The sequence below is a fragment of the Cercospora beticola genome, chromosome 1, assembly GCF_033473495.1.
Source record: "Cercospora beticola chromosome 1, complete sequence".
Classification (NCBI taxonomy): domain Eukaryota; kingdom Fungi; phylum Ascomycota; class Dothideomycetes; order Mycosphaerellales; family Mycosphaerellaceae; genus Cercospora; species Cercospora beticola.
The window spans coordinates 4156855-4182327 of record NC_088935.1 but is presented as its reverse complement, the minus strand read 5'-3'; the positions used below and the strand labels follow the sequence as shown (position 1 = coordinate 4182327).

Here is a 25473-nt window from a genome sequence, read left to right as displayed (position 1 = left end):
GTTGCCATCGAACGGGGTGGAAGTGGTCGATCGCTGCGCCTCGTTGTCCAAGCGCGGGCCGCTGATGCATGTGCCCGCCAAGGGGTCTCGAGCCGGAGCGTCGCACAGCCCCGAAGCGGGTTTGTTTGCTGCTGCACAGACGGCCACTCTGCTCCGCCTCTGACGCTGTCGCGCGCGGCAGAACCGTTGACCGCAGCGGACGATGTGACCGTCCAAGAATCTCACCCTCGACCAGCAGAAGCTTCTGGCCTGGCATCGAGCGCTGGCGCTGGCTTGGCTGTCAACGCCGCCGCCGTCACGTCGATTGCCATCGCAAACACCGCGAACTTCCGCGGACTCCCGATGCCTCCCACAATATACCGAACACCACGACGTACGCCCAGTGCACCGCCGGCGGTGAGTATCGTGCGCAGCTGTCTTCAGACATCGGCGAGGACCGTGTGCAACTGCGCCCTGGGGGCCTACGAAAGCGACCACATTCCTTTGGCTACCACTCGCCACATGATTGCGCGACTGATTCGCAACACCTCCGCCGCATCGAAACATCATCCCACGTTCCAGGACCACCTGTTCGGACTGCATGATCTTACACCGCAACAACTAGAGCCCAATCACCCCATGAACACATAGGAGAAGTGACCTGGCACGTGTCCTTGCTACCTGACCAGGTTCCGTGCTGTTGTGCAGTGGCTTAGCATTAAACACTCCAAGATCTACTAGGTAGGCAACCGCATTCTTTCCAGGATTTACCACGGTGGCATACCGTCCGCAGTGAACACACTTGGTCAAGAAGAAAGCGTGAACAAGGCTCAGCAGATCCAATATTGCGGCTTGGATCGAGAAATGGTCTACGTAGACCAGAAAATTGATCAAACACAGCATAGCAACGCCATGTTCAGTACGTAGTTGCTAGGGTCCTATGACCGAATGGATATTTGCCAAACTACCCATGACAGTTTCGCACGAAACTTTTTTGGCATTAATGCGCCTGCCTTATCCGTTTGTCCTGCGCCAATGTCTAGACTCTCCGCATATGCAAGAAACAGAACAGGTATCATGCAGTCGCTCAATAGAAACAAAACGCCGTCGATATGATGCACTCAATCAATCCCGCTGTCCCTATCGCTGTGCTCCACTCGCGCCAATGACATGCCCGTCAATGCTGGAAGCTCATTGCACTGGGACGGCGAACGGACCGCTCTCTTGCAGGTCCTGTACCAGCTCTTCAACGTTGCTCAAGTATTGGCCGAGCAGCATTTGCTTGTCCTCCGTAGACCTCACATCCATGTCTTGCAGCTCTTCATCAATCTCCATTGCGTCCCCTGAATGTGTTCTCGCGTGCCCGGCTAGTGCTGTGAACGACCTCTCTACTCCTCTTTGTATTACTGCTGTGTTCGGTGCGCTGGTATGGCTGAAAGGTACAACGGGCGACTCGGGCATGAGGTAGAAGTAGAGGAATTCGAGTGATCGCATCTTTACATCTTTCGTGGTTGATCGGCTCTTGAAGAGGGAGGTGACTGTGAGGAGCCCATCTATTGATTCGAAGGTTCGTGTGTTTCGTGGTTGATCGATGAGTGCGGCGACAAGGACGAGTAGCGCTTGTGACTGGACTCTAGGTGGGTTCATCGAGTCGAGGAGGTCGAGGAGCAGGTTCATGTGCGATTCGCGGTTGAACAGGCATTTCGATGGCGGATGCAGCATTAATATGCCTTGCAAGAGATCGAGTGCTGAGAGTATGAGGAGGTCCGTTTCTGATGGGTTGCCCATGCCCAGAAGGCATTCGATCGTCTGTACGAGTCGCGAGGCCACTGATTGCCAGCGTCAGCATCGTCGGAAATATCATCTCTTCTGCGGAGCTCACCGTTCCATTGAAATCCTTCTTGCAGTCTGAAAAACTCTCTGAATGCCGGATCTTGCTTGAGCTCTCCCAGCTGCTTCGCACTCCCCTGCTTCTTATCGTCCAATGCCGATGACTTTCTCTTGTGCGGTGATCTTGACCCAGCCTTGGAAAGACATATTTGCGCGAGCAATCCTTCTATTTGTCTCAAGCCTTTTCGGATCTTGTTGCTGTCGCGCGACGCGATGTTGTCGAAGGAAAGACTCAATAACGACTCCATTGCGGCTTGTGTCGCGTTGCTCGATATTGGACCCAGAAAGGGCTCTTGAAGGACTCGCGAATATGCAGCTAAGTGCTTAGGCTAGAAGTGTGCTCCGCAACTTTGAGGTTTCGAAACATGGTTGCCACGACGACCGTCCGAACTAGGCGTTTGCACTTGCGGTATCGATAGTGGTGAACAGAACGACACGACCACATCTTCTTGCGTGGTACATCCGTCGTTGCTCTTGAGGTCACGTTTCCGAAGTCTGGCTATGGGTTCAGGAACGTATGCAAGTTGGAGCTCCAACCCTTGGACAACCCTAGCTTGTGCATGTAGCTGGGCCTGTGGAAATGCACGACATCTCAAACTCTGCTTCCCATGAGCTAGTCCGCTGAACAGAGACGACTGTTCGACGCGTACCGATTTCCTGAAAAGAGGTCATGATCAAAAACGTAGAAGCCAGGCGCCGCTTTGCAAGACCGTAGAGACAAGCATCATGTCCTCGTCGTGGGATGGCAAAGAGTGGTCGACATGGTATTCGCGTGGCCAGTCTGCCGGCGAGCGATCACTCAGCGAGTATGACAGATGATGCGGTAATCTGCATAGCAAGTTGTACAGGACATCGATGCGCATGCAACAGAGGTGGAAGTCGTTCAAGTTGCGCCTGTGTTGTAGAAGTATACTGTGCTTGTGTATCTACGGGCCACCGAAGCCAGCATTGCAAATCTTGGCAGCCTCCACCTGCACTTCAGCACCTCCGAAATTCTGTCTGCGCCGAAGCCAGCGACGACAATTTCACCCACTCGAACACAGCGCAGGATATCCATTTCTTTGCGCATTCAGTCCACACACATCGCCAAAATGGTTGCCAGAACAGTATGTACTTGAGACGCTTTGCTGCCCGCCGACGCCTTGATTGGCAGTCTGGCATAGAGCAGTAGGCTGAGAAATTCGCAACAGAAGAAGTCCGCCGCCGGCGCACAGAAGAAGGGCCAGAAGGTGACCAAGAAGGTGAGTTCTAACTCCTACCACTTCAATCTCTCCGAATGCCTCCTCTACCTCACCAGAACCACCACTAACCATACATCCCACCCCCAGTTCATCATCAACGCAACCCAACCAACCCAAGACCGCATCTTCGACCCATCCGCCTTCGCAACCTTCCTGCAGCAACGCATCAAGGTCGAAGGCCGCACCGGTAACCTCGGCGACAACGTCACCGTCAACAACCTCGGCGATGGACGCGTCGAGGTCGTCGCCCACCAGGAATTCTCCGGTCGCTACCTCAAGTACCTGACCAAGAAGTTCCTCAAGAAGCAGCAGCTCCGTGACTGGCTCCGTGTCGTCAGCACGCAAAAGGGCGAATACAGCCTCAAGTTCTTCAACGTTGTTGGGGATGAGGCTGAGGATGATGACGAGTAGGATGTTTCTGCCTTGTAAGATGGAGGATAAGTGGAGGAGATGGAGATTTCAGTATGGTGGGGAAACAGGTTTTGCGCTCTCCATGGAAGAGATGCAGAAGTCTTGGTGAAGTCTAGCTGGAATTCCATACTGCTTCACGAAATGAAACACAAAAGTCACATCACTTACGCGGGTCCATGTTCAAAATTTGTTTCCTGCACGAACAAAGATTTCCATGAATCATTGGTATCTTGCTATAAAACGGAACGCCCAAAAACACCGTACCCAGTCTATCACCTTTTTCCTTTCCCGCGACCTTTTTGCAGCCCATGCTTAAATCCTCGCCCTGGCGACTTCTGCACCTTGCCTCCGTTCGAGAAGCCCTTCGCTTTCTCACCACCAAGACCGCGTCGCTGAGGTTGCTGCTTGCCACGAGGACTCTTCGCATCGAGCTTCTTCTTAGCCGCCATAGCATCGTCTTCGTCAATGTCCATTTCATCATCATCTCGCACATTCTTGAACTTCAGCTTGCCCTTCTGGCCTCTGGTAGGAGCATTCTTGCTCTTCAGCGCCTCAACGTATGCATTGATACCTCCTTCCAGAGTGCCATCTCCCGGCTCTGCACCTTCGATCATTCCATCATCGTCAAACTCTTCGAGTTCAAGATCCGAGTCGTCATTGAAGACGAGCTTGCCGTCCAGATCTGTCTTAGCTTTCGTCTTTTTGTTGTCCGCTGCGGCTTTCTGCTTAGACGGCTTCGTCGATGACACATGCGCAAGAGCCTTCCGGTCAAGCAGATCGAGTGGTTCGTCTTCGTCTTCGACGATATACTGGTTGCCTCCTTGCTTAGCTTTCTGGCCTTTTGCCACAGCTCGGCCAAGCACTTCGTCATCAGAAATATCAGACTCTGATTCAGAACCAGATCCATAGATGGCTTCATCGTACTCGCTCTCGAACTTGCTGCGCTTCTGTGCTCCAGGTGTGGTGTCGTCGTCTTCCTCACCTGCGTCTCGCTTCTTCTTTCTGCGATCACGCGTCTTGCGAATGTTTGCGATGAGCTTCCGATCCGCTTCAGGCGTGTACCTCTCCACAACTTCCACTCCAAATCGCCGGATCATTCGCTCGAAAATATGCTTGACCTTTGCCTTGAAGTGTTGCTTATGTTCGTGACTCCAAACAATGAGATTTGGAATCAGCGTCTCCAGACGTGGCAACACCAAGCTCGTTGGTAGAGAAATGATGCAGACCTTCACGAAGCCAAGCACCGAGCGCACAATTTCGCGGTTGTTTGAAGTCAAGAAAAGGTCCATAGTCTGAACAAGATCTGCCACCGTAGTCTCCGGTAGCCGACTGTGGAACTCAAACAGTAGCCGAGTCAATGCGGTGATCGAAGCAGAAATCATGTGCGGTGTTGAGCCTGCCAGGCCGGCCGAGACCATGGTGAAATACTCCTCCAAGCTCGCAGGCACAGTAGGGGCATCCGCAGCCATGTGTGGAACCTTGGCGTTATTCACAGTCCCACCTTCTGCCATCTTCTCTGCCATAAGCACGAGTAGATCAAAGGCAGCCGTTCTCGCTTTCTCGTTAACCTCCTTGCAGCTGATCACAACTTCGGAGACGATCGAGGGGATGAAGTGCAGGTCAGTCTTTGGCATGCCTGGAATGATCTCGGCTATGGACGCCAGTCTATCCCTGCGAGCTGGTGCGGACACCTTGTCTGCAGAAGTGAGCAGCAATTGCTGAAGGTCGGCATTTCGGTCTGCTAGCGCTTGACGTCCAGTCTCAGATTCCGAGAGGCGAGGGATCAACTTGTATGCCTTCTTCTGCAATTGCGGATCATCTTGCTTGCTGACCACGTTCGCAGCCATGTTGAACAGACCCGCAAAGCTTTCGCGTGGCAGGTACGTTGCCATTGTGATGATCAGGTCCATGAGAGTATGTGAAGTCGGTGGCATTTTGTTCTTCGAATCCTTGTTGGGCTGCTTTTGTTTATCGGCCTGTGTCTGAGGCCCAGCTTCGGGAAGAGATGTCTCCAGCATGCCCGCAACACGTTGAAACGTCTCGAGTAATTCTTGCTCCGGTGTTATGCTCAAGTAAGCATTGATGCACTGTAGCAGATTGCCGCGGTTCTGCGGCAGGGTCTGGCTGTAGACATTGAAAAGGACTGCAAGCAAGTTGCTCGCAAAGCCAGCGAGATGCTGCAAGTTTCTCTGAGCATCAGCTCGACTGACCCTACCTTGCTCAACCAGATCTTCGTCACCTTCCAATTCCGCGATGGCTTTATTGGTATCGACGAGATTTTGTAAAGCACGGCAGATCTCCGTGCGCATATGAGGCTGCTGATAGAGCAGATTGCTCAATTGCTCGGCAAAAGACTGATCAAGCGCTTCAGTCAGGTCTAGAGGTAGCTGACAGTACCCTGGCAAGCACGACCAGATCTGGTTTACAACAGTTTCGAAAATCTTGATTTCCATCGTCTTCTCGGCTTCGCCATGACTGAGTACTCTCTGGAACATGACTTCACTCAAGGGTACTAAAGCCGCGCGGAAATGGGCCAGCTTGGTGTTGCTAACCGAGTCACGCATCACAGGCAGAAGCCAGGCTCGGCCAGGTCCTTTGGCAGATTTACCGTCCAAGTTGAGTGGCAAGGTAGACAGGATAGCTTCGGGACCAGCAGCTCGAATGGCGGCTGACAAAACTTCATCGGCTTCCTTCTTGCCGGCGAATGCCTCGTCGCTTCGGAGATCTCCAACAGCCTTGACAACGCTGTCAAGAAGCGGGCAGGCGCGCCAGCGCAGGACCTCGAAAGCTGCCTTGAGCACATTGAAGACTTCCATCCAAGCAGTCTGGTACTTCACGCTCAGCAGCTCTTTCAGCGTGCGAGCGATATTCTCCAGAGCTTTGTCGTCCATGATCGAGGGCTCCAATAGCACCGATTCTGGTACACATGTGTGCAACAACGAGATTAGGCATTCGGATGCGGATACACGCACATTGTGCGAGGATGAAGATAGAAACGCGGATATCTTGCTAAAAAGGCCAGGAAGCTTTTGAAAGGTCTCATCTGGCTCGATTTGCGCGGAGACGTCGTAGCCTCTGCTCAATACAGCGATCCAAGGAGGAAGCAATTGTGTGTCGTTTTGCGAAGGCTGGAGCTCTGCGATGATCTCTAGAAGTCTCGGCAACTTAGCTGAAGAGACCTCATTGGCGAGACCTGCAAAGATGATTTCGAAAATTTCGAAAGCTGCCATTGTGAGGAATTCATTGCTTCCCTTCGAAATGTTGAGCAGCAGCTCGCATAGTGCATCGATCTTCTTGCTGGGCCAGCCATTCTGAGCTGACGCAACGGTCTTCACTAGCTGCATTGCGTGCATCAACCCTGGATCATGTGCTCCATCCTCACGCTGTCTCTGCTTCCTCTTCTTGCTACTCGCTTCTTCGGCGGCCGTCTGGAGGTGTCCAAGAGCAGTTTCGGCGCACATTGCTGATACGGGATGATCGAGCGATGGTGAAGGAGGTGGGTGCTTAAGCACGTTGCTCAGGGCTTCCTGTGCCCGCTTTCGCACTTTCGGCCTGTGGTCCATAGCCAGGCCGAGCAGTCCTCCCACAGCACCGCGAGGGCTCGTCGACGATTGCGGCAGGCTCCATGCTTGCGAGTCTTGTGCGATCAGAAGCGATTCCAAGCACCCTATGCTGGCTCGTAGTAGGGGTGCCTCTGCGTCGGCATGGGTAAGAGCGGGTGCGAGGCTGGTGAGAATTTGCGGAAACTTCGATCGGAGGAGCGGCGCTGGAACATGGCTGGTGACGAGGTCGAGCAGGTAGACGACCGCGGTCGTGACTTCTTTGTTGACGATTCCCTTATCGTTCGAGATGTACTGGCCCAGCAGCGACAGTAGAGCAGCGAAGTATGCGGTGGGCGTGGGCTCGGATTTCTGGCTGCGGAGAGTGTCTTCGATGGCGTTCAGGACGACCGACGTCTGCTGCTGGTTCTGCAGCTTCGGCGACGAGCGGATCTTGTCCAGTCTCTCCTGCAGAGACATGTTGGCGTCGTGCTGGTGGACTCGAAACCGGCGACAAGAAGTGCACTCGCGAAGCTATCTCCAAAATTTCAAGCGCATCAATTCCGCACCAGCAGGACCCTGTTGACGTGCAGCTGGGATCCCTACCACGAAACCAGGATGGCAACTGCGCTACCACAGTGACTTCGACTTCACGTTCAGGACAATGAGTCCGGGAGATATCATACATGGGCACGAATTAATTCCAACATGGCATTCGAGGTTCTCATAACTCATTCAGCGTCAATTAAACTGTGCAGTAGCGCCCAGACATCTAAAACTTTCGAAAGAAATCTACCACACTTTGTCGTTTCCGGAGCCTTTCTTGATCCTTGATTATCTTCACTGCATCTGCAATGAGATGTCCGTTTTCTACTACAGGCCTTTTGGGTGCCTCGCTCAAGCCTCTCACAGGCAACTCGCTATGTCTTTTCCCGGCATATGCATCATCGCCCTTCTTCTGAGACCGAGAAAAGATATGCAAGAGATGCGATGAGCTTTCATTCTGCGATCTTTGACACCAATCCGGACGATCGTGTGGCAGTAATTTCGGCCGCTGTATATCCTGAGAGCCTCTCTCGGACTCTTCGAGGACGGGTAGAGGAGGTTTTGAGTAGTGATCCAAACTGTGATATAAGAGAGTGTCCTGTAAGGTGTCGTTGGTGAAGTGATCGTGTGAAAATATTGTCTTGTTGTCTTCGGGCATGGTACGTCGTTTGGCGGCATCTCCGGGTCGATAGATCCCAGTACACGACTCTTTCGTCTCTATCGGCTCGCTGGCGTCTCGTTCGTTCGGGTCAAGAACGCTTTGATCTGATTGAGCACCAATATTTCGTGACGAGTGTCTTCTTGGAATCAATGGCTTCGACCAAAGCTCCGTGCGTTGGATTAAAGAGTGGCGTAGAGGCTGTGCTGTGACGGACTTCGTTTTTCGTGGTGCCGATCCCACGGGTTCATGCTGCTTGACAGACAGGTCCCTTGAAGTCTCGTCTCGCCTCCTAATTTCCATGCCCTTTCCTCCCATCCTTTCCTCGACAATTGCCGCGATCGCACGGTTGTCGTGCACTCCGAAAGACATTGCTGTATAGCGACGATCTTGGTCCAAAGGCCCCCTGCGCGTCACTGGCTCCGAGGTGGATTCCCGTCGCGGAGAAGTGTGCTTGTCCCGGACGGAGTCTTGCCGAAGCGGTGTCGCTGTAGCTGTGAATTGCTTTGCTGCGACCTTAGGCATGAAACGACCACTTCTCAGAGCATCGCGTTTCCCTCGCCTAATTTGCACGATATCTTGCTCCCTTTTGTAGGCCTCCAATTTGCTGCATAACAGCTCCACATCCAGGCCGGTATTCTGCTTCGCTCGCACGTATGCTTCTTCTTCGTTGATCCCGAACATGATTGTTCGCGAAGAACCTTGTTCTAGGGTTCGAGCGCAATGTGTTGAGTCTTAGCTGGCATACGAGCTGGAAAATGTCTGTCACACAGGTTCGGGAAATGTTGAGAGAGGCGAGTTGCTGTGCAACAGTTCGCGAACTTCCCCAGGAATATCAATCCAGCGCCTCGAGCATCCTGCAGACCGCTAGACCGTCGATCACTGTATAGGCAAACATGGTCTCGTGCCCCTTTGGAAGCGAACTTTCCATTTAAATCCACCTACCGGCAGTGTTAGCAGAGTTGTGTAGGGTGACGCCACAACGCCCGGTGGCTTGATCTGAGAACGGCCTTGGACGGTTTCAGCGTAGCACGGAAAATAGTTCAATGAGTTCAGACCTAAATCTGAACAGAGCAAACGCCACGCTGCACGCACGGTACCCCTCGATGGCAATTACAACTGAAACATCGTTAGCCGCGACAGCAGTAGAGGTGCAAATCCTACGGTCTCGACGCCAGCAAAAGCGTTTATACAAACGGCTGTCGATGCAGAATTTCCCGCGATTCGCAGTGCAAGAGGAGCTGTGTCTCTTGATCGGGTGGACACGGTGTTGCATTGGTTCTGCAGCTTGGAGCGCAGAACTCCGTTATAGTGCGCATCGCGACTGCAACGCAGCATCATTGCAGGATGGCAGACCGAATTCGGCCGAGAAGCTTTTTCATGAGATGCCTCGACGAGTCGTAGCCTCGGATCAACACCCGACCTCAAGGAATAGCGTCTTGCCAAATGCGAACTCATCGCGAGTACAGTACCCGAGGATGGTTCACGAACGCGACGCGTCGTTCATCCAACCAACAACGCCCGAGCGTTGGACATGCAGTTTTGGGACGTCCAGATGAGCCTCCCGTTTGTGCGTTGAATGTCGAGATGCAGATCTGCCGCCAGCTGCTGTTCTCGAGCTGTTGGCGCGGTCCGCTGTCTATTTGGACGTGTCTGCTTCGGGAACGCGACCGCAATGAAAATACCGTTTGGCGAGTCGCCGGGCATCGCGGTTCCATAGTGCTGTAGGATGTAGCGAGACTCTTCACGTCGCTTGGAATTGTTGCCAATGCTATCGCGACATGGGTGTCAATGCCGCATCCCAGTTCTGCTCGCGTGGAGGGCGCGGCGAGGACTTCCGAGAGGTCGGGAATTTCTCATTACTCAGCCTACGTAATGTTTGATGCCACTCTCCAATTCGTCTTCACAAAGCACAACACATTTGCCTTCTACCCTACCACCAACTGTACATCATGATGGCCGCCAGACCTGCAATCCGAATACTCACGCAAACGGCCTCCCGACCGTCGGCCACCGGGCATCTCGCGAAGCGCTGCGCACAACTCGCCACAAGCAACACCACCCTACGAACATTCAGCGATGCGCCACGAACCAGCACTCTCTCATCTTCACGGCGAAGCCGCAGGCCCTCTCTACAGCGATACACCCCTCCGAGCGCGAGCAGCACAGCCAGACGCACGATCTTCATCCAAACCGAAGACACGCCCAACGCAGATGCGCTCAAATTCATCCCCAACCACCAAATCCTGCCCGATAACTTCTCCTCCTCATTCCTCGAATACATGACCCCGCGATCGACACTCGCACCACCACATCCTTCGCCGCTCGCACAATCCTTGATGAATGTGGAAGGCGTGTCAAGCGTATTTTTCGGGCGGGATTATATCACAGTGACAAAGGACAGCTCCACACCTTGGCCACACGTCAAACCCGAAGTCTTCAGTCTCATCACAGAAGCTGTGACAAACGGCCAACCAATCGTAAACACAGTCGAAAGCAAAGGTGGCGACGAGGGTCAATCATCAGGCGAGGAAGCAGCGACCTACGACCCCAAAGACGAGGAAGTTGTAGGCATGATTCAGGAATTACTAGAGACACGCATTCGGCCAGCGATTCAAGAAGATGGCGGAGATATCGAATTCCGAGGTTTCCATGATGGACAAGTGATGCTCAAACTTCGAGGTGCTTGCAGAACTTGCGACAGCAGCACAGTGACATTGAAGAATGGAATTGAAAGCATGTTGATGCATTATATTGAAGAGGTTAAGGGTGTGCAGCAAGTCATGGATCAGGAAGAAGAGATTGCGATGCAGGAGTTTGCAAAGTTTGAGGAGAAGCTCAGACAACAAAAAGGTGAAGTACCACCCACCGGAAGCATTGATACTGTAGGATAAAAGCCAGAAACGCTTATACGCTCCCATTGATGAGCAGAGTTCGCCAAACAGTGCCGCTACCTATCAGTATATGCGCTGCCTTGTGAAAAGGCGGCGACATCGAGCTTGCTGTGCAAGGGCTCTGGTGCCGGCTTTTCTGCCTCCACTTCTCCACTGCTTGGACCGGCTTGTGTGGCGTTCACATAGGACGCAAGTACCTCCGTATCTGTCTCGCGTTGCTCCAATGCCGGGCGGGCAGGAGACTTTGCCGCACTCTCCCGGTTCTGTTGTCCATTGCTACTCACCTGAAGTGAAGCAAATGTCGCAGCAATGTTATCTCGCATAGCCCCAATGCTACCAGGAATGCCTGCTGCTACACCGTTGGTCGCACTGTCCGAATTTTTGTGGCTAAAAGCACTCGGATCTGATGTTTCCTCATGCAAACTGGATGTTTGCTGCTGATTCTCGTTCACGATCGTGAGTGAGACAGGGGTGTTCATATCTGCGTCTGCGCGCTTGAAGAGAGAGCTCCACCACCGTACTGTTACCGTACGAGTTGCGGGCGAGCGTCGCGGGAATAGCAGAGTATGTTCCGCCTTTGGCGAAAAGTTGGGATTGACAAAGTCTCGCCGTCTGGCCAAGAAGTGCGGCCACACGGACGGAAAAAGATGTTCCTGTGCTGCTCGTTCCCGCTCGTTGTTGAAGAGGAACTCCCCGTACTGGCACGCATGGACGTGGTAGAACAGCCTTACAAGGAACCTCTCGTTGAACTCGAAGGCATCCGGGTATTCGTGTTGCAACTGGAAGATGGCGTCGAGGAATTGGTGAAAGATGGGTGCGATCTCATCCTCTTTCACTTTGTGCTCTCTGTCCTTGGCAGTGCTTGTCGTGGCAGGGGCATGCAAGATCGCATTCGCCGGAGGTGAAGGAGGCCGAGATCCCGACTCCTCAAGACTGCTGCGGCTGTCATTCTGTTGTCTGAACAACCCGTTTCTATTCTTTTCGAACCAATTTTTTGCGCCTGAGAATGCCTTCGATCCAAAAGTCGGCTCCAAGCTGCCATTCTCAGCACCATGAGATGGCATCACTCGCTCGTTCTCGATATCGAACCATTTCTCGCATCCCAAGATGCCGTGCCGGTGATTGAACTTGTGGCCAAAAGATAGGAAATCTTTCTGGACCAGGGCGATGAAGCCTGCGAGTGTTCGATAGTAGGGATCAAGCATAACCTGCGCAATTGCAGCGACCTGAGATGTACGATCCCAGCCGTCCGAGCAATGAAGCAAGACATGATCTCCACCAAGTCCAATAGCCCTCGCGACCTTCTCGGAACCTTCTAATAGACCTGCAATATGGCCCAGCCAACCAGATTTCTGAAGCGACTCATGAGAAATCTTCAGATGCGTGACTTCTGCGCCGCCCAAGCTCTCCACAACTTTGGCCAAGGACTTGCGCATAACATGGATGTTTGCTATGTCGAGGAAGACTCGCTCTGGAGGACGTTTAGTGTTGCCACTGTAGTTCGCCACGTCTTCAATGCCACCTCCAGTGGCACGATTGGCCAAAGCATTGAATCTGGGTCGCGCATCCACAATCATCTTCCTTCGAGTAGTACCGTAGATCTTCGGCCCAGACTCTGCCTCGGAGGGATCTAAGTCGGCTGTATCCATGTCTTCGGCAGGTATATCAGGAGCTTGCTCCGAGGACTTTGATGACGGGCCATCAACGTCGTTTTGGTGCAATGCATCTTGGGGTTGGAAGTCTTTCGGGCCTTGCTCTGAAAGCACGTGGCTAGAAAATATTGCCGATACGAGACGCTCGTCTTGGGCATTCCTCTTTCCAGCGAGACCGGGCATAGGCTGTGATGATCGTGTAATGCTACCGCCGTTTGAATGAAGATATGTCAAGGCTGGTATTCTGCTCTTAGACCTGTATGGGCCACCATACTTGAGTATATTGTCGGTAACATTAGCAGGCACGCACAGTACACTAGGATACGTCGGAGAAAAGGTGTAGTCCTGGTTGATGGTTGTGAGGCGCCAGGCACTGCCCGGCCCTTCTGAGGACTTCCCACCTATGCCCATTCGTGCGAATTCACGTCGAGCGTCATATGGGTTGATCTTCGCCGCAAGCTCCTCATGGGGCGCTTTGAAGTGAAACGCATGCAAATCTTGCACACGATCAACGCAGCATCGATCCCTGAGACAGTAAAACACCCTGCGTGCTGCTGCATCAGCAGACGTTTTGCCATCACCATGGAAGATGAAGACCATCTGTCTGAAGTCGCGCGTACTGATTCGAATTTCCGGCGCTCGCCCATTATATGAGCTGTGTATCGTCGTTGCATTGTTGCCTACAGGCGTCAACAGCCTTTGGGGTGATGTGAAAGCAGACAGCGCAGACGTCGAATCTGTGCTCGGCCTGCCGGCTTCATTGGTGCCATAGACCGGCGGAAACGCTGCATCGTCGCGATCAACTCCTTGCTCATGGCGATGTTCATCAGATTCCTGCGGGCGTGTATGATGTGCTTGACTCGGTTTCAAGACACAAGAATTGATTAGTGGATATGGGAACCAGGTTTCTTTCGTTTTGCGTTTCGCAGGTGTGTGAGGGCTTGCGACTGCGGCTGCAGCTGCAGTACTCGAGTCTCCTTCGCCCTTAGGCGTGGCGGAACCAGAACTGCGCTGGCTTGGTGGCTCTGGTGTGGATATGATCAAGTGATGTCGTTGCAAGATCAGTGTACCGTAGACCTTTTCTGTATTGATCTTGCCAGCGAAGCATTCTACATTTCGTTCGCGAATTTCTTTCGTCCGCGGTATTGTCTCCATGCTGCCAGCGCAGGCAGCTCATGCCGTTGGCCGTTTGGGGCCGACGGCGCAACAAAGATTCTGTCGCTCGTGCGATCGCGCGCGCTCATTTGTCGGTCAAAACGCTGCTGCGGAAGTTCAGATGTGGGACTTTATGCCTCATCTCGCGAATAACTAGAAAGGCTAGTGAATGTGTTGCCTCGAGGTCGCATGACGTTTGGTGAATGTGTGGCGTGGGCCGGCCCGGCCGTTGAACCTGAGGCCTTCAGATACAACAAGCTAACCTGGAGGTAATGTGATGCAATGCCAAACGGCGCTCTGCCATTAATATTTACGAGCTATGCTGTTGATACATCGCTACGCGGGGCCTGAACTTCCACGCAGCTTCTAGCTAGTACGCACAATACCCATAACGCGCCGTTCCAATGCTTGCCGCCCTTAACGTGAACGCTAAACGCCAATACTCCTCCTTGCGCATGCCGCTGTGCTCCATCTATGCGAAGCCAAAATACTCACTACCTGCGGTGATGGCAGTGTACAGTTGATGCCGAAGGTGCTCGTAGCTATCGTACTCAGGAAGATCGAGCTCTGCGGAATAGTCAGTATTGGCAACATTTGTTTCTCAGGGGAATTGAACTTACGATTGAAGCATGTGTGACTGGATGGTAGCTTCTCCTTGCTGCTGTAGTCACGATGGATGTTGAAGCGCGAGAAGCCATTCATACCTTCCAGCTCCTTGAAACCGTTGAGTGGAACTTTGCTAGTACCTGTGACGAACTGCAAGAGCTTGGCTTTTTCTTCTTTGTCGAAGCTGCGAACCGCACGCCAGAACCACTGGACTTGTGGAGAAGTGGGTGTGTAGTTCGTGTACTCAGTGTTGTTCTTCCAATCATCAACATCAATGTCAGGAAGACCAGAGATGAGCAACTCCAGCTCCTGTTCATTGAAGATGGAAATGAGCTCAGGAGGAATGATATCGTGAAATCCGGTAAGGAACTCATCGAGCTGCGCCTGTACAGACTTGATCAGGCGATACTCCACAACGTGGCGAACATATTCGTGCTTGTTCTCCTCAGTCACTGGAATTTCGCGGCCATTCTCGATAAGATCGACGGTCTCAGTAGAACCAAACCTATCGATGTCGACGGAGAAGGTCTCGAAGGTGATATCAGTGATGTCGTTCTCCAGAATCCAGACCAGTGACTTGTAGTAGTCCAAGTCGAGAGTCTCCATGTCCTTCAGAGACACAGACTTGCCCAAGATCTTGCGGTACACCGCTCTGCTGAAGTGACAGTCAAGGACTCTGTTCTCGTATAGAGCCTTGCCGATGATTCTCCCAATAAACTTGAAGAACAGCAGATGTTCAGGATTAACGGTGCTGAGTGTGTTGGGGTGGAATGTGGTTCGGTCGGCAGCCACAGGGTTGAAGAGGCAGTAGTCGGGATTAAACATCTGTCGAGCCATGGCGGCAAACCATTCACGCGACACACCGCCGGCATCAATTCCCTCTTCGCCATGGAAACGGATATTGAGTTTGCCGTACTTGATCTCGTTTGGACTCTTGTAGTAGAGCGACTTGAAAGAATCGTGGAAGACTTGGTCGCGGCGCACGTTGAGTTGCAGAGACGGATGCGACACGCGTACTTCAGCTCTGCGGTCGTGAAGCTTGCGACTGAAGTATGCGCGCTTGTTGTCGAACTCAAGTACCTTGGAGTTCTTGGCCAGAATCGCGAGATTTCCGTTCATGAGCTTGGGGTTGTTGCGAATGAGCTCGTTTAGGATCTTGCGATGCTCCTCCGTAAAGCTGAAAAACAGGCTCTCGACACGAGTGTCGGGAGGCGGCGTACTCACATCGACATCAACAGACGACGACGCATTGGCTGCATTCTCCTTTAGTGCGCTATTGCGACACATCACCATCAAGGACTCAATTAGCGGTAGCAGAATGGTTGCGACGTTGACCATGTTGCCGCGTTGGCGGATAGCTGCGAGGCAGGCACTGAGGCTAGCCCAGAGCTTTTCGAAAGTAGGGCTTCGGTACAGCGTGGAAAGGATGTCATCCTTTAACTTCTGCTCACTACCAGCGTCTGATGCGGCTGTAGCTTGTGGGATGCGCTTTGGATCGAACAGATGGTCGAGGGCAACCAGAACGCGGAGAAGCTTCTTCTGCTTCGCACCTGCAGAGGAGAAACTCGCGAGCGCCATGCCTTGAAGGTCGGTGCCATTCTCAGCAGCCCGGATTTGGTTGGCGAGATGTTCCAGATCCGTCAGAAGACCATCACCGAGTTCCTGTGCCTGGCGGATGAGCTCCTTGCCGAAGACTTCCTTGGCGCCAGGGATCGAAGACAGATTCTTGATGATGTCCAACGTGTCACTGAACGTCTTGGTAGGGCATTCACGGGCAGCCAAAATGTTGACCACGAGGCCAATGTTCTCTTCTGGCACCTCGGGCGGTACGAGATCGCGGTGCTTCTTCTTTGCCTCGGTGCTTTCCTTTGGCGGCTCTTCAGATGGTACTGATGTATTTTCGGCTGTTGATGCCTCTTGCATCGGGACATCAGGAGCATTGGTGGTCGAACCTGACTGATCCGCAGGGGCCGTGGTGTCGGTGACTTCTTCTGGTGCAGAGTCTTGAGCTTCCTTCGCACGTTTGAGGAGGATTGTCAGAGGATGTGTCACATGGCTCAGTAGGGAGGCCAATGTCTCCATGACAGCGGTGTTCTCCGTAATCAGCTTGCGGTCGAGTAAGGTGAGCAGAGCATTCAGTGGAAACCTGCCAGCTTTGCTCTCACGATCCTTGCCCTTCTTGGCCGGCGTCACTCGCTGGCTTGTGATCGTCTCATGCTCGTTGAGGAAGAACGAGGGCACACGTGGGTTCTCGTTCGCCAGCGCGTTCAAGGTGCCTAAGCACTGCTGAACAATGTTCAGCGGTGACAAGTCCGTGCTGGGTGTTGTGGCCTGAGGGCCTGTGAGGCTGCGCTTCAGAGGTTGAGGTGTCTTGGGCCCTGCCGGTTGCTTGGCTCTCAGTGATAGATGGGCGAAGCTGCGCTCCACCGCATTCACGTCGGCGGTCCCGTCCTGCAGGATTGAAAGTAGAATGCTGATGACCTCTGCTCGGTTCTGGGTGTTCTTGCAGACATCCGCCAAGATGCCGTGCAGGTTACTCTTGGCCTTGTGGTTGAGAGACACGAACATCAGCCGTAAGAGCGTGGCAATGCCCGCCTTGTCCAACATTTGGGCGACAGGGCGGCGTGGTCGACTTGGTTCTCGTGCTGCAGCATCAGTCCGGCCATTGCTGCCAGGACCATTGAGGATACGTGCAGCACCTTCCATGGCACGACCGAGACGGCCTGTTGCATCACCTCGCGGTCGCCGATCGCCTAGGAGCGCACGAGCTTCGGCCTGAAGATCATCAGGCAGCGCGGCAAGAACTGTCTCATCTGCATCCAGCAGGACTGCTTGGCGCAAGTTGGGATCCAGCATCGCCATAAAGTCCGCATTGTTCATCTCCTCTGGCTGTGCAGGTGCGGCACTGGCCTGTCCTCCTTCTTGAGCCCTGCGCTGACGCTCCTCATCTCTCTCACGACGACGCCGCTCAATTTGCTCTGAGCGCAGAAGCTCCTGCTGAATCTCTCGTGGTAGGGCTTCGAGGAACTCCCGACTGATCTCACTCTGAGGTTCTCCAGATTGAACAGCTTGAGAACGCTGCTCTGCGAACTGAGTCATGATCACTTCCTCTCTCATGTCCTCAGGTAAGGCCTCGATATACTCGCGGTCGATTCCCAGAGTAGTGATGTCAAGCTCACGACCCCGAATGGTGATTGTCACTCGTTCTCCCGGTGCTTCAGGCGCCACAGGGGCGGGTTCGTTAGTCGCCTCATCCCCAGCTTGTTCAACTCCTTCCATGCTGACAGTAGCATCTTCGGTCGAAGCTGCTTGCTCGGCCTGTTGGTGAGCCTGAGCTTCTTGTTCGGCACGCTCTCTCGCCTCACGCTCCTCGCGCTCCTGCTTCTCTTGTGCCTCCTTCTCAGCCTTCTCAGCCTCAGCCTTCTCGCGGGCTTCCTCTTCTGCCTTCTCTGCGGCCGCACGACGCTCAGCTTCTTCCTTTTCGCGAATTCTCCGCGCCTCCATTGCAGCTGGAACCAGCGCTCGCAGCAGCATGTTGATGACGCGCAACGCTTTCTCGTGGAACTTGCCTGGGAACAGCAAGCGAGCCTCTTCTTGCCAGCGATTGGCCGTGGAACAAGCCCGGAATTCGACCGCTTGGGCTTCCTCGTGTCCGCCGCTACCCCGATCGATGGCGCGTCCGCCGGAGAGCATTTCAGCCCACCGCCGGCCGTCAGCGGAGCCACCAAGTTGCTCACGCAAGGAACGCGTTGTATCGATATCGAGCATGGCATGACCACCTCCTCTGGTGTGGACGGTGAAACCAGGTGCGAGGGCACCTATGCCTTGCCAAGCACCGGGGTCCAGGACGAAAGGCTGTCCGCCCACGTTTGGTCCTACGGTAGCAACTAAATCTTGAAGGATGGCCTCGGGACCTACGCGTGGTAGGAACGTGCGGCGTGCGGTTGGACGACCAGAAAGGGGGTCAAAGGCGTCTCGTTCTCGCTGCTGGCCGTTGTCTCGCTGCAACAAAGGATTGATGCCATCCTCGTCACGAGCATGTGGAGTTGATCGATGCGATCTCATGCCCATAGGTCGTAGCGGGTCGTTGATCATGCCAAGCATTTCGTTGAAGCCGCCACGGTGCAAGTGAGTGTGGTGGTGATGGTGGTGCGGTACGCCACGCAGCACAGCTGGTGCAGGTTGAGCATCCCACGCCCAACCGCCATCTGCTTCTTCGTCTTCGTCATCCTCAATCTCTGGCTCGTACACAATGTCCTCACCATAGTCGGGCTCTTCTTCTTCATCGTCATCATCATCTTCCGGTGGCATCTCGTCCTCGAAGAATTCTTCTTCGCCATCGCCCATGTCGATTCTGACGATGTGATCGTGTTCGCCAGATTCGGAAACATCGTCGCCTGCCAGTACGTGCGCGATATGCTCAAGAGGCCCACCATGTGGCGAGCCACCATCGATGGCAATATCATGATGCTCAAATTCGAGACCCTCTTCTTCCCAGTCGCCAGCATCTTGCTCACCAAGGCTAGCGTTTTCATCATCTCCGGTGACTTCTTCCATGTGGCTGTAATCCATTTCATCTCCGTGGTCCATATCGTCATCATCGTCCTCGGAACTCTCCTCAGAATCGTCGGAATCGTCATCATCCTCGTCGTCTTCTTCCATGACATCGAGATCGATCTCCATGTCGCCCGGGCGTCCTTCGATTTCGCCCATGCCGTCGAGACCATCTTCGTCCTCATCACTTACTACGTCGCCGTGTTCGGGCATCTCTTCTTCTTCGTACTCCATTTCTTCGTCGTACTCATCGTATTCCATGCCCTCATCATCGTCGTCGTCTTCGTCATCCGATTCATCGTCATCTTCGCCGAGGGTTGTGTTGCGAAGGAGGTCTGGCGTTTGCTCTCGGCCCTCGTCTTCATCGGAGACGGACGTTGTCGACAAGATGTCGTCTTCCTCGGTACTGCCTCCAGTGACATTGGAAGAGATATCTGAACTCTGGCTCAGAGTAACGCCCAGCTCAGTCAGCTGTTTCAATGGGCCGAGAATGTACTTCACGGCGCGTTTGGCATTCGGGAAATTCAGATCCAATTCCGCAATCGCTGAGGTGAGGGCACTTATGAAACTCTTCTCGTACATGAGGCGACCAATTTGTTGATGAGCAGAGAATGACCCGGCTGCGACGACGTTTGACCGCTGCAAGTCGACTTTTCCATTCAACATGCGGTTGAACAGCTCACCCAACGACAGCAGGCGAGAGTAACGGTGATCGAGAGGTTCGGAGGAGGCAGTCGCCTCTTTGAAGGCACGAAGAGCGTGTTCAAGCACAAACTTCCTCACTTGGGTGAGTTCCGGTTCCTGTTCCGCAAAGTCAACGGAGTCGAATGACGGAACACTGCTCAATTGTCGCTCTTGCGTCTTGGTGCACAATGACACCAGAACGTTGATCGCCCAGTTCGACGTTGCAGCTTTCTTGCGGTGCGCTACATCGTCGCGATGTTCCAGAGTGCCGACAGGCAGTAGACTGTTGAGCAAATAGTTCAAGGTGCCAGAGCGTGGCTTGGACGGAGTTGCCGGCTGTGTGTTGGTCTTATGCTTGAAGTTGATGAACTCAAGCTTGCTAGAATTATAGCAAGCTACGAGCTCCGCCACGCATTGCAGCAAGAAGCAACGATAGAGGTAAGTTGGATGCTCTTCGGGCTTGAATGCTGGCCGCTCATTCTTCGCATCTGCAGGCTTTTGCACTGCCGAAGTGAAGTTTGCAATGGCTGGGGAAACATCCGCCATCTCCACGTCCGCGGTTCGGTCTTCGTCGGCAGAATTTTTCGGAAGGGTGTCCTTTCCAGGAGAAGGATCCGAAACATCTTTCCAGATAAATAACTCGCGCAGTAAGAATTGAACCACCCCATCGGGGACTTCTGCAGTCGGCAATTTTGATTCTGTCGCTTTTTGTCCTTCTGGTACCGATCGAGTTGCCTTGGCCGCCGAAGGTGATGCGGGTGCATTCTGCGAAGCCTCTGATTTCTTCAAGCTGAGATGTTGACCTCGATGGGGGTTTCCATCGTACCTCGCGATCTCGAGCAGCTCTTGCGTGACGTCTACGAAAGCCTGTGGATCACGAATAGCGAGATAATATAGGCTGCGCGTGTAGGACGACGTATCCATTGGACGGGTCGAGCGATGATTGTCGAACGCAACCCGTATTTCTGCCCTCATGATTTGCCGGATCGTCTGGTCGTCCTCGATCATATGACGCAGTATCATAAGGAAGGTTGATTGCAGCTTGTCTTCAAGTGGTGCCGCAAGCTGTCTGATCATGACGAACAATTTGTTAAGCGTCTGCTTAGTGCTCAATCGTGCGGCTAGGTCGCGACGTCGCGTCAGCTCAACGAGAATGCGGCAGATGGACAACGCCAGCGATTTGTTCTTGCCGACTTTGGGCAGCAACCCTTCAAGAGCGTCAAAAAGCTGCGCCCGTGACTCTGCAGACACAACAGGCTCTGGTTCGGTGATCTTTGGTAGAGGCTTCAGAGGATCGTCGGATGGCGGCGGCGTCCACTCAATCTCGATCGGTTGCTCGTCTTCAGCCAGAACACGCTCGATGATAAGGAGGATCATCTCCACCCACGGAGCATCTTCGGCCTTTTGGTCTGTCTCGAGCTGGACCCAGCTGACGAGGCTTCCAAAATATTCTTTCAACTCATCCAGCGTCGAGTCAAAGAAATCGCGATCTTGCAAAATGAGTGCGACGAGATGAGCGTATGCGTGGATCTTTTTGCCAGCCTCCGGACTGCCCTCTTCACCTTGTAAAGAGATCAGTGAAGACACCAGGGTTGTGCCTATCTCTGCTCTTGGGCTTGCGCCTTCACCTGCTTTGGCCACGGCAGCATGGATGAGATCGGCCAATTCAAAGGTAATGCCATCTTGTGTTCCGAGAACATTCAAGCACTGGTCGATGAGGTCTTCACGCACTTTCTCGCGCTCCTCGTTCAAATCATCAATAGTGACAAAAGGCTGCTGTGTGTCCGTGCCTTCGAGTGTCGGTGCGGAGGGTTGTGGTGCTGACGCCAATAACTCTCGTGCTACAGGGCCTGCAATCGCGGCGGCAAGATCTTCGTCTCGAAGCATACCAGCCGGAATTCGTCCAAGAGAACCAAAGTCCTCCTCATTTGCCATGTCATGATCCGACGACTGCGCTAAAGCATCCTCGTCCTGCATGGTTTCATCACTGCCGAGCGCCGGACCAACATTTACCTGGACATCAGACTGCGCTCGTTGTTCGGTTGGGTCGCTCGGCGTGGCTGTTTCCTCTCCTTCTGGAATTGGAAAGCGTGGTACTCGAGGGTCCTTCTGTCGCAATCTACAGTATGCCTCTGCTTGGGGATGGTGCCCGGCACAGCGATACAGGGCCTCGCGACTGAGGCTTGCATCGAACCCTGCATTCGTCAGGTCGCTGAGATGTTCGGTGTTTCGCAGTCGGAATCCAGGCCGACGTGCCAGCACTCGTCGACTAGCTTGGTCACTACGTCTCAGAGCCCGATCTTCGCCCTCAGCTTTGAGTATGAGGCGAAGAATAGTGACTACTGATTCCACATTTCCCTTGCTGAACTTCTCGATATGCTCAGAGCGCCAGATATTGCTGATGGCAGGAAGAATTGCGTGCCGCACTTCAACAACGAATTGTCCAGGCTGGAAATAGTCTGGTTGTGTCGAGTGCTTGACGACGATGTTATTGGACTGGCTCGCGTCGTTAATGCACTTGGACCGTGCTATTTGGCTGTAGAAGCCCAAGATAGCTGTAATGGCGTCCTTCACGGATGTGTCGGGCTTGAAAGCGTCAGGTCGTTGAACGAGCAATCGCACGAACCTATCGAGGTAATCATTCAACTTGTCGAAACCGCCGGCTGCGTAGAATTTTGTCATGACCAATGTCAGAGCCTCTTTGGCGCCAAAAGTTTCCATCGAGTACGAATTGCGTACTAGCATCCGACCGATCATCTTCAGAATGTGGCACACATATTTGAGTTCCATGCCCTCCTCGTGGGCCTCGTTTCGTCTGTAGGCAAGTTCCCAGAGAACAGCCTTCGCGAGATGTTCGGCGACGAATATGGCGTGTTGTCTGACGATGGCGTCTGTGGCCCGCTTTGTCACTATGGCTTGGCCAAGTGAATGAAAGAACGATTCAATGCCCATCGGAACCTGGCTCAGAAGATAGCGTATGGTGCGAGTGTTCTTGAGACTGAGAACAGCAGCAGGAGCCTTGTTCTCATCTGACCCATCTGAGGAACCCCCGTTCAGAGTCAAGCGAGCTGGATCACTGCGGTCGGTTGCGAAATCGACATAGCCCTCATTGTCAACACGGCGCATGTGGAACGCCCGGGGATCAGTCTTAGTGAGCTTGTCATCGGGCATGTCACGCAGCATGAGGAGGCCCTCCCAAAGACAAGATGCATGCAGTCTGCTCAGATCATCCACGAGTTCGATATAAACATCTGTAAAGTTGAGGTTGGCGAAGACATGGTTGTTCTGGCCGTGTCGCAGTGTGTATGGTGGAGGCGCCAAAGTTCGCCCAAGGATGTGGGTCAGCATATGCGTGTTCAGCAATGCTTTCACTATCGCAGTGCCGTTGGTGCCGGCCGAAAGGCTTGAATTGCCGCTTTGTGACAGATCGAGAAAGCTTGAGAAGGAGCTGGATCGGCTGTCAACGTTCATGAATTCCTTAAGGTCGGCCACGGCACGCTGTGTCCTCTTGATCATGCTTGGCAACACCAACGGCGCCTTGGCTTCACACATGGTCTTCAGAACTTGCGTGAGCTTGCTGAAAAGTGGGAATGCAACCAGGTCATGCGGATTGCTTGGACTCATGGCCAGATCGAGCAGGAGTTCGGCGCCCGATTCTTCACAGAACAGATTGCACATGCCACTGTTGTGGAAGAAGCCTTCCAGAAACTTGAAGCAAGCACTGAGATAGCAGATCGCAGGAGCATACTCTCGCTCGTCTGCGGAGGCGTCGTGAGCAGCGACCTCTACGCGCGAGGATGAGTCGCCATCAGCGTCACTCGAACCTGTCTGCGTTGCGGCATCCACCGTGCCCGCTGTCAAAGCTGCGCTGCCGCCTGCGACAACGAGTTTTCCATCGGCGGCTTCCCAAAGCTTGGCGCCGGCCTGTTTGCCACGAGATAGAATGGCAGTCAGCTCCTTGAGTCGCTTCAGCATGTTGAACACGGCCGCCATGATCTGACTCTTCAATCGTGGCTGATGACGCGCCAATTCGTCGAAAGCATGTCCGATGGTTGCTGCAGTCTGTCCTTCATCTTCCATTGCACGGACGTGCATTGGCGATAGGAAAATGTCGAAGTACTTCACCAGAACACCAGACGCTTGGAAGAGTTGCATGCCGTTCTCGTTGAGGCAGATTGCCCCAAATGCGGTAGGAACATCACACAAGACCTCGCCCACTGGCAGAATGCCTGTGACAGATGGGTAGATCGGCTGGCCGTCATCGTTCGCCACGATTGATGGCGTCTCGCTTGCGCTCACGATCTCGCCAGGAGGAGGCAGCTCGTCGGGAATCTTTTGCTGGGTTATGGATTCTAGAAGACTTCTGCTGAGTCCAGCCTCGCCAATTACTTGGTAACTCGTCGGCTCGTTGTGGATGAAGCTGCTGATGATGTTCACTGCACCACTCCATACGTTGGCGCCGAAAATTGATGAATTTTCAATCACACTGCGCAAAGCGCCTAGAACTTGTGGGGTGTCGATCAAATTCCTCAGCAGGCGGTCATGACCACCCGTGTTATGCTCAAACATGTGCACAGTATTCTTGAACAACTGGCGCAGTGTGGACTGCTGGTAGAAGGGAATTTCGTAATCCACAACTCTGGACTTGTATTCCTTTGGCAAGCCATTGCCGTTCCTGGATTTCTCAAGTGCTGTGTTGACCTCGGACGCTGTCAGATCGGCAATGATGTCTAGTCCACGAACATCCGCAAGTGTTTGGAACGCGGTGCTGATGCCGTGTACGAAGCTGTCAAAGAATTGCAAGGTACGCTCGTAGAATCGCTCGGCGCGAGAAGTCCGCAGCTGCAAAGCCTCTACGAGGATGCCCATGACACCAGCGGCCACCATCTTCTCTCCGTAGCGAGCTTGAGCATTACACTGCAACAGGCTGTTGATGAGATCGAAGACGGCATCTCGCCATTGGCTCTCTTCGAGTTCCACGGCTTTGTTGGCATTTGGAGCAACTGACAGTGTACTGATGAGCTTTCGAAGCTCGTAGTACAGCACACCATGGTTGACCGAGATTGCAAGAGCATCGCCCACCTCAGAGACTTTATTGCGACTCTTGCTCAGGGCCTCCAAAGTCATGAGAACTGTGGTCTCCGTTTGCAAAGTCAAGGGCGTCTGACCGTCTGCAGCTGGCTGGAGAAGATCGGATAGCTGCTGCGCAAGATGATAGCGTCTCGGCTCTTCGGCATCTGGGATGCCAATTCTCTCCTGTAGCTTGCTCTCACTCAGTGCATAGACCAGATTGGCAATAGCTAGAAGGCGGACTTCAAGGATTTCCTGCGCATTCACCTCAGGCGACGCGAATGCCTTCGCGATACGAATGCGGTTGAGTACTTCATACTGCATGTCAACTGGCACCTTGTCGAGAGATTCCTTCACAAGATCCCACGCTGGTGTTTGAGCCACTTTCGTCGATGATATGGTAAATAGCTTTGGGGCTGTCGGCGAGGAGTTGTCTTGCTCTCGCTGCTTCCCAGAAAGCGCAGGTGAATCTTCGGCCGAGGCACTCCTATCACCCGTTGATGGACGATCGCGCGAGGGCCCCAGGTTTGAAGCCCTCCGCGCCGGAGTAGGTGTAGATGGTGTGTTTTGGCTGAGATGTGATGAGGGCGTCTG

At 53.5% G+C, this 25473-nt stretch overlaps 7 protein-coding genes across 7 annotated transcripts; 2 read left to right on the top strand and 5 right to left on the bottom strand.

Annotated features, from left to right (window-relative positions):
* Positions 1-1170: 1170 nt before the first annotated feature.
* Positions 1171-2117, bottom strand: RHO25_001664 (uncharacterized protein; the record flags this gene model as incomplete). Its single annotated transcript, XM_023594274.2, has 2 exons — positions 1171-1808; positions 1862-2117. The coding sequence occupies 2 exons, from the start codon at positions 2115-2117 to the stop codon at positions 1171-1173; spliced, it is 894 nt and encodes a 297-aa protein (XP_023458626.1).
* An 843-nt stretch (positions 2118-2960) lies between these two features.
* Positions 2961-3521, top strand: RPL22 (60S ribosomal protein eL22; the record flags this gene model as incomplete). The annotated part of the gene is made up of 3 exons (XM_023594273.2): positions 2961-2975; positions 3060-3110; positions 3198-3521. The coding sequence occupies 3 exons, from the start codon at positions 2961-2963 to the stop codon at positions 3519-3521; spliced, it is 390 nt and encodes a 129-aa protein (XP_023458627.1).
* Positions 3522-3793: 272 nt separating this feature from the next.
* On the bottom strand, positions 3794-7540 carry RHO25_001662 (uncharacterized protein; the record flags this gene model as incomplete). Its single annotated transcript, XM_023594272.1, has 1 exon — positions 3794-7540. The coding sequence occupies one exon, from the start codon at positions 7538-7540 to the stop codon at positions 3794-3796; it is 3747 nt and encodes a 1248-aa protein (XP_023458620.1).
* Positions 7541-7832: 292 nt separating this feature from the next.
* On the bottom strand, positions 7833-8948 carry RHO25_001661 (uncharacterized protein; the record flags this gene model as incomplete). The annotated part of the gene is made up of 1 exon (XM_023594271.2): positions 7833-8948. The coding sequence occupies one exon, from the start codon at positions 8946-8948 to the stop codon at positions 7833-7835; it is 1116 nt and encodes a 371-aa protein (XP_023458621.1).
* Positions 8949-10216: 1268 nt separating this feature from the next.
* Positions 10217-11158, top strand: RHO25_001660 (uncharacterized protein; the record flags this gene model as incomplete). Its single annotated transcript, XM_023594270.2, has 1 exon — positions 10217-11158. The coding sequence occupies one exon, from the start codon at positions 10217-10219 to the stop codon at positions 11156-11158; it is 942 nt and encodes a 313-aa protein (XP_023458622.1).
* A 56-nt stretch (positions 11159-11214) lies between these two features.
* On the bottom strand, positions 11215-13965 carry RHO25_001659 (uncharacterized protein; the record flags this gene model as incomplete). Its single annotated transcript, XM_023594269.2, has 1 exon — positions 11215-13965. One exon carries the CDS (start codon positions 13963-13965, stop codon positions 11215-11217), a length of 2751 nt encoding a protein of 916 aa, XP_023458623.1.
* A 472-nt stretch (positions 13966-14437) lies between these two features.
* On the bottom strand, positions 14438-24378 carry RHO25_001658 (uncharacterized protein; the record flags this gene model as incomplete). Its single annotated transcript, XM_023594268.2, has 2 exons — positions 14438-14532; positions 14586-24378. 2 exons carry the CDS (start codon positions 24376-24378, stop codon positions 14438-14440), a joined length of 9888 nt encoding a protein of 3295 aa, XP_023459797.2.
* Positions 24379-25473: the final 1095 nt, after the last annotated feature.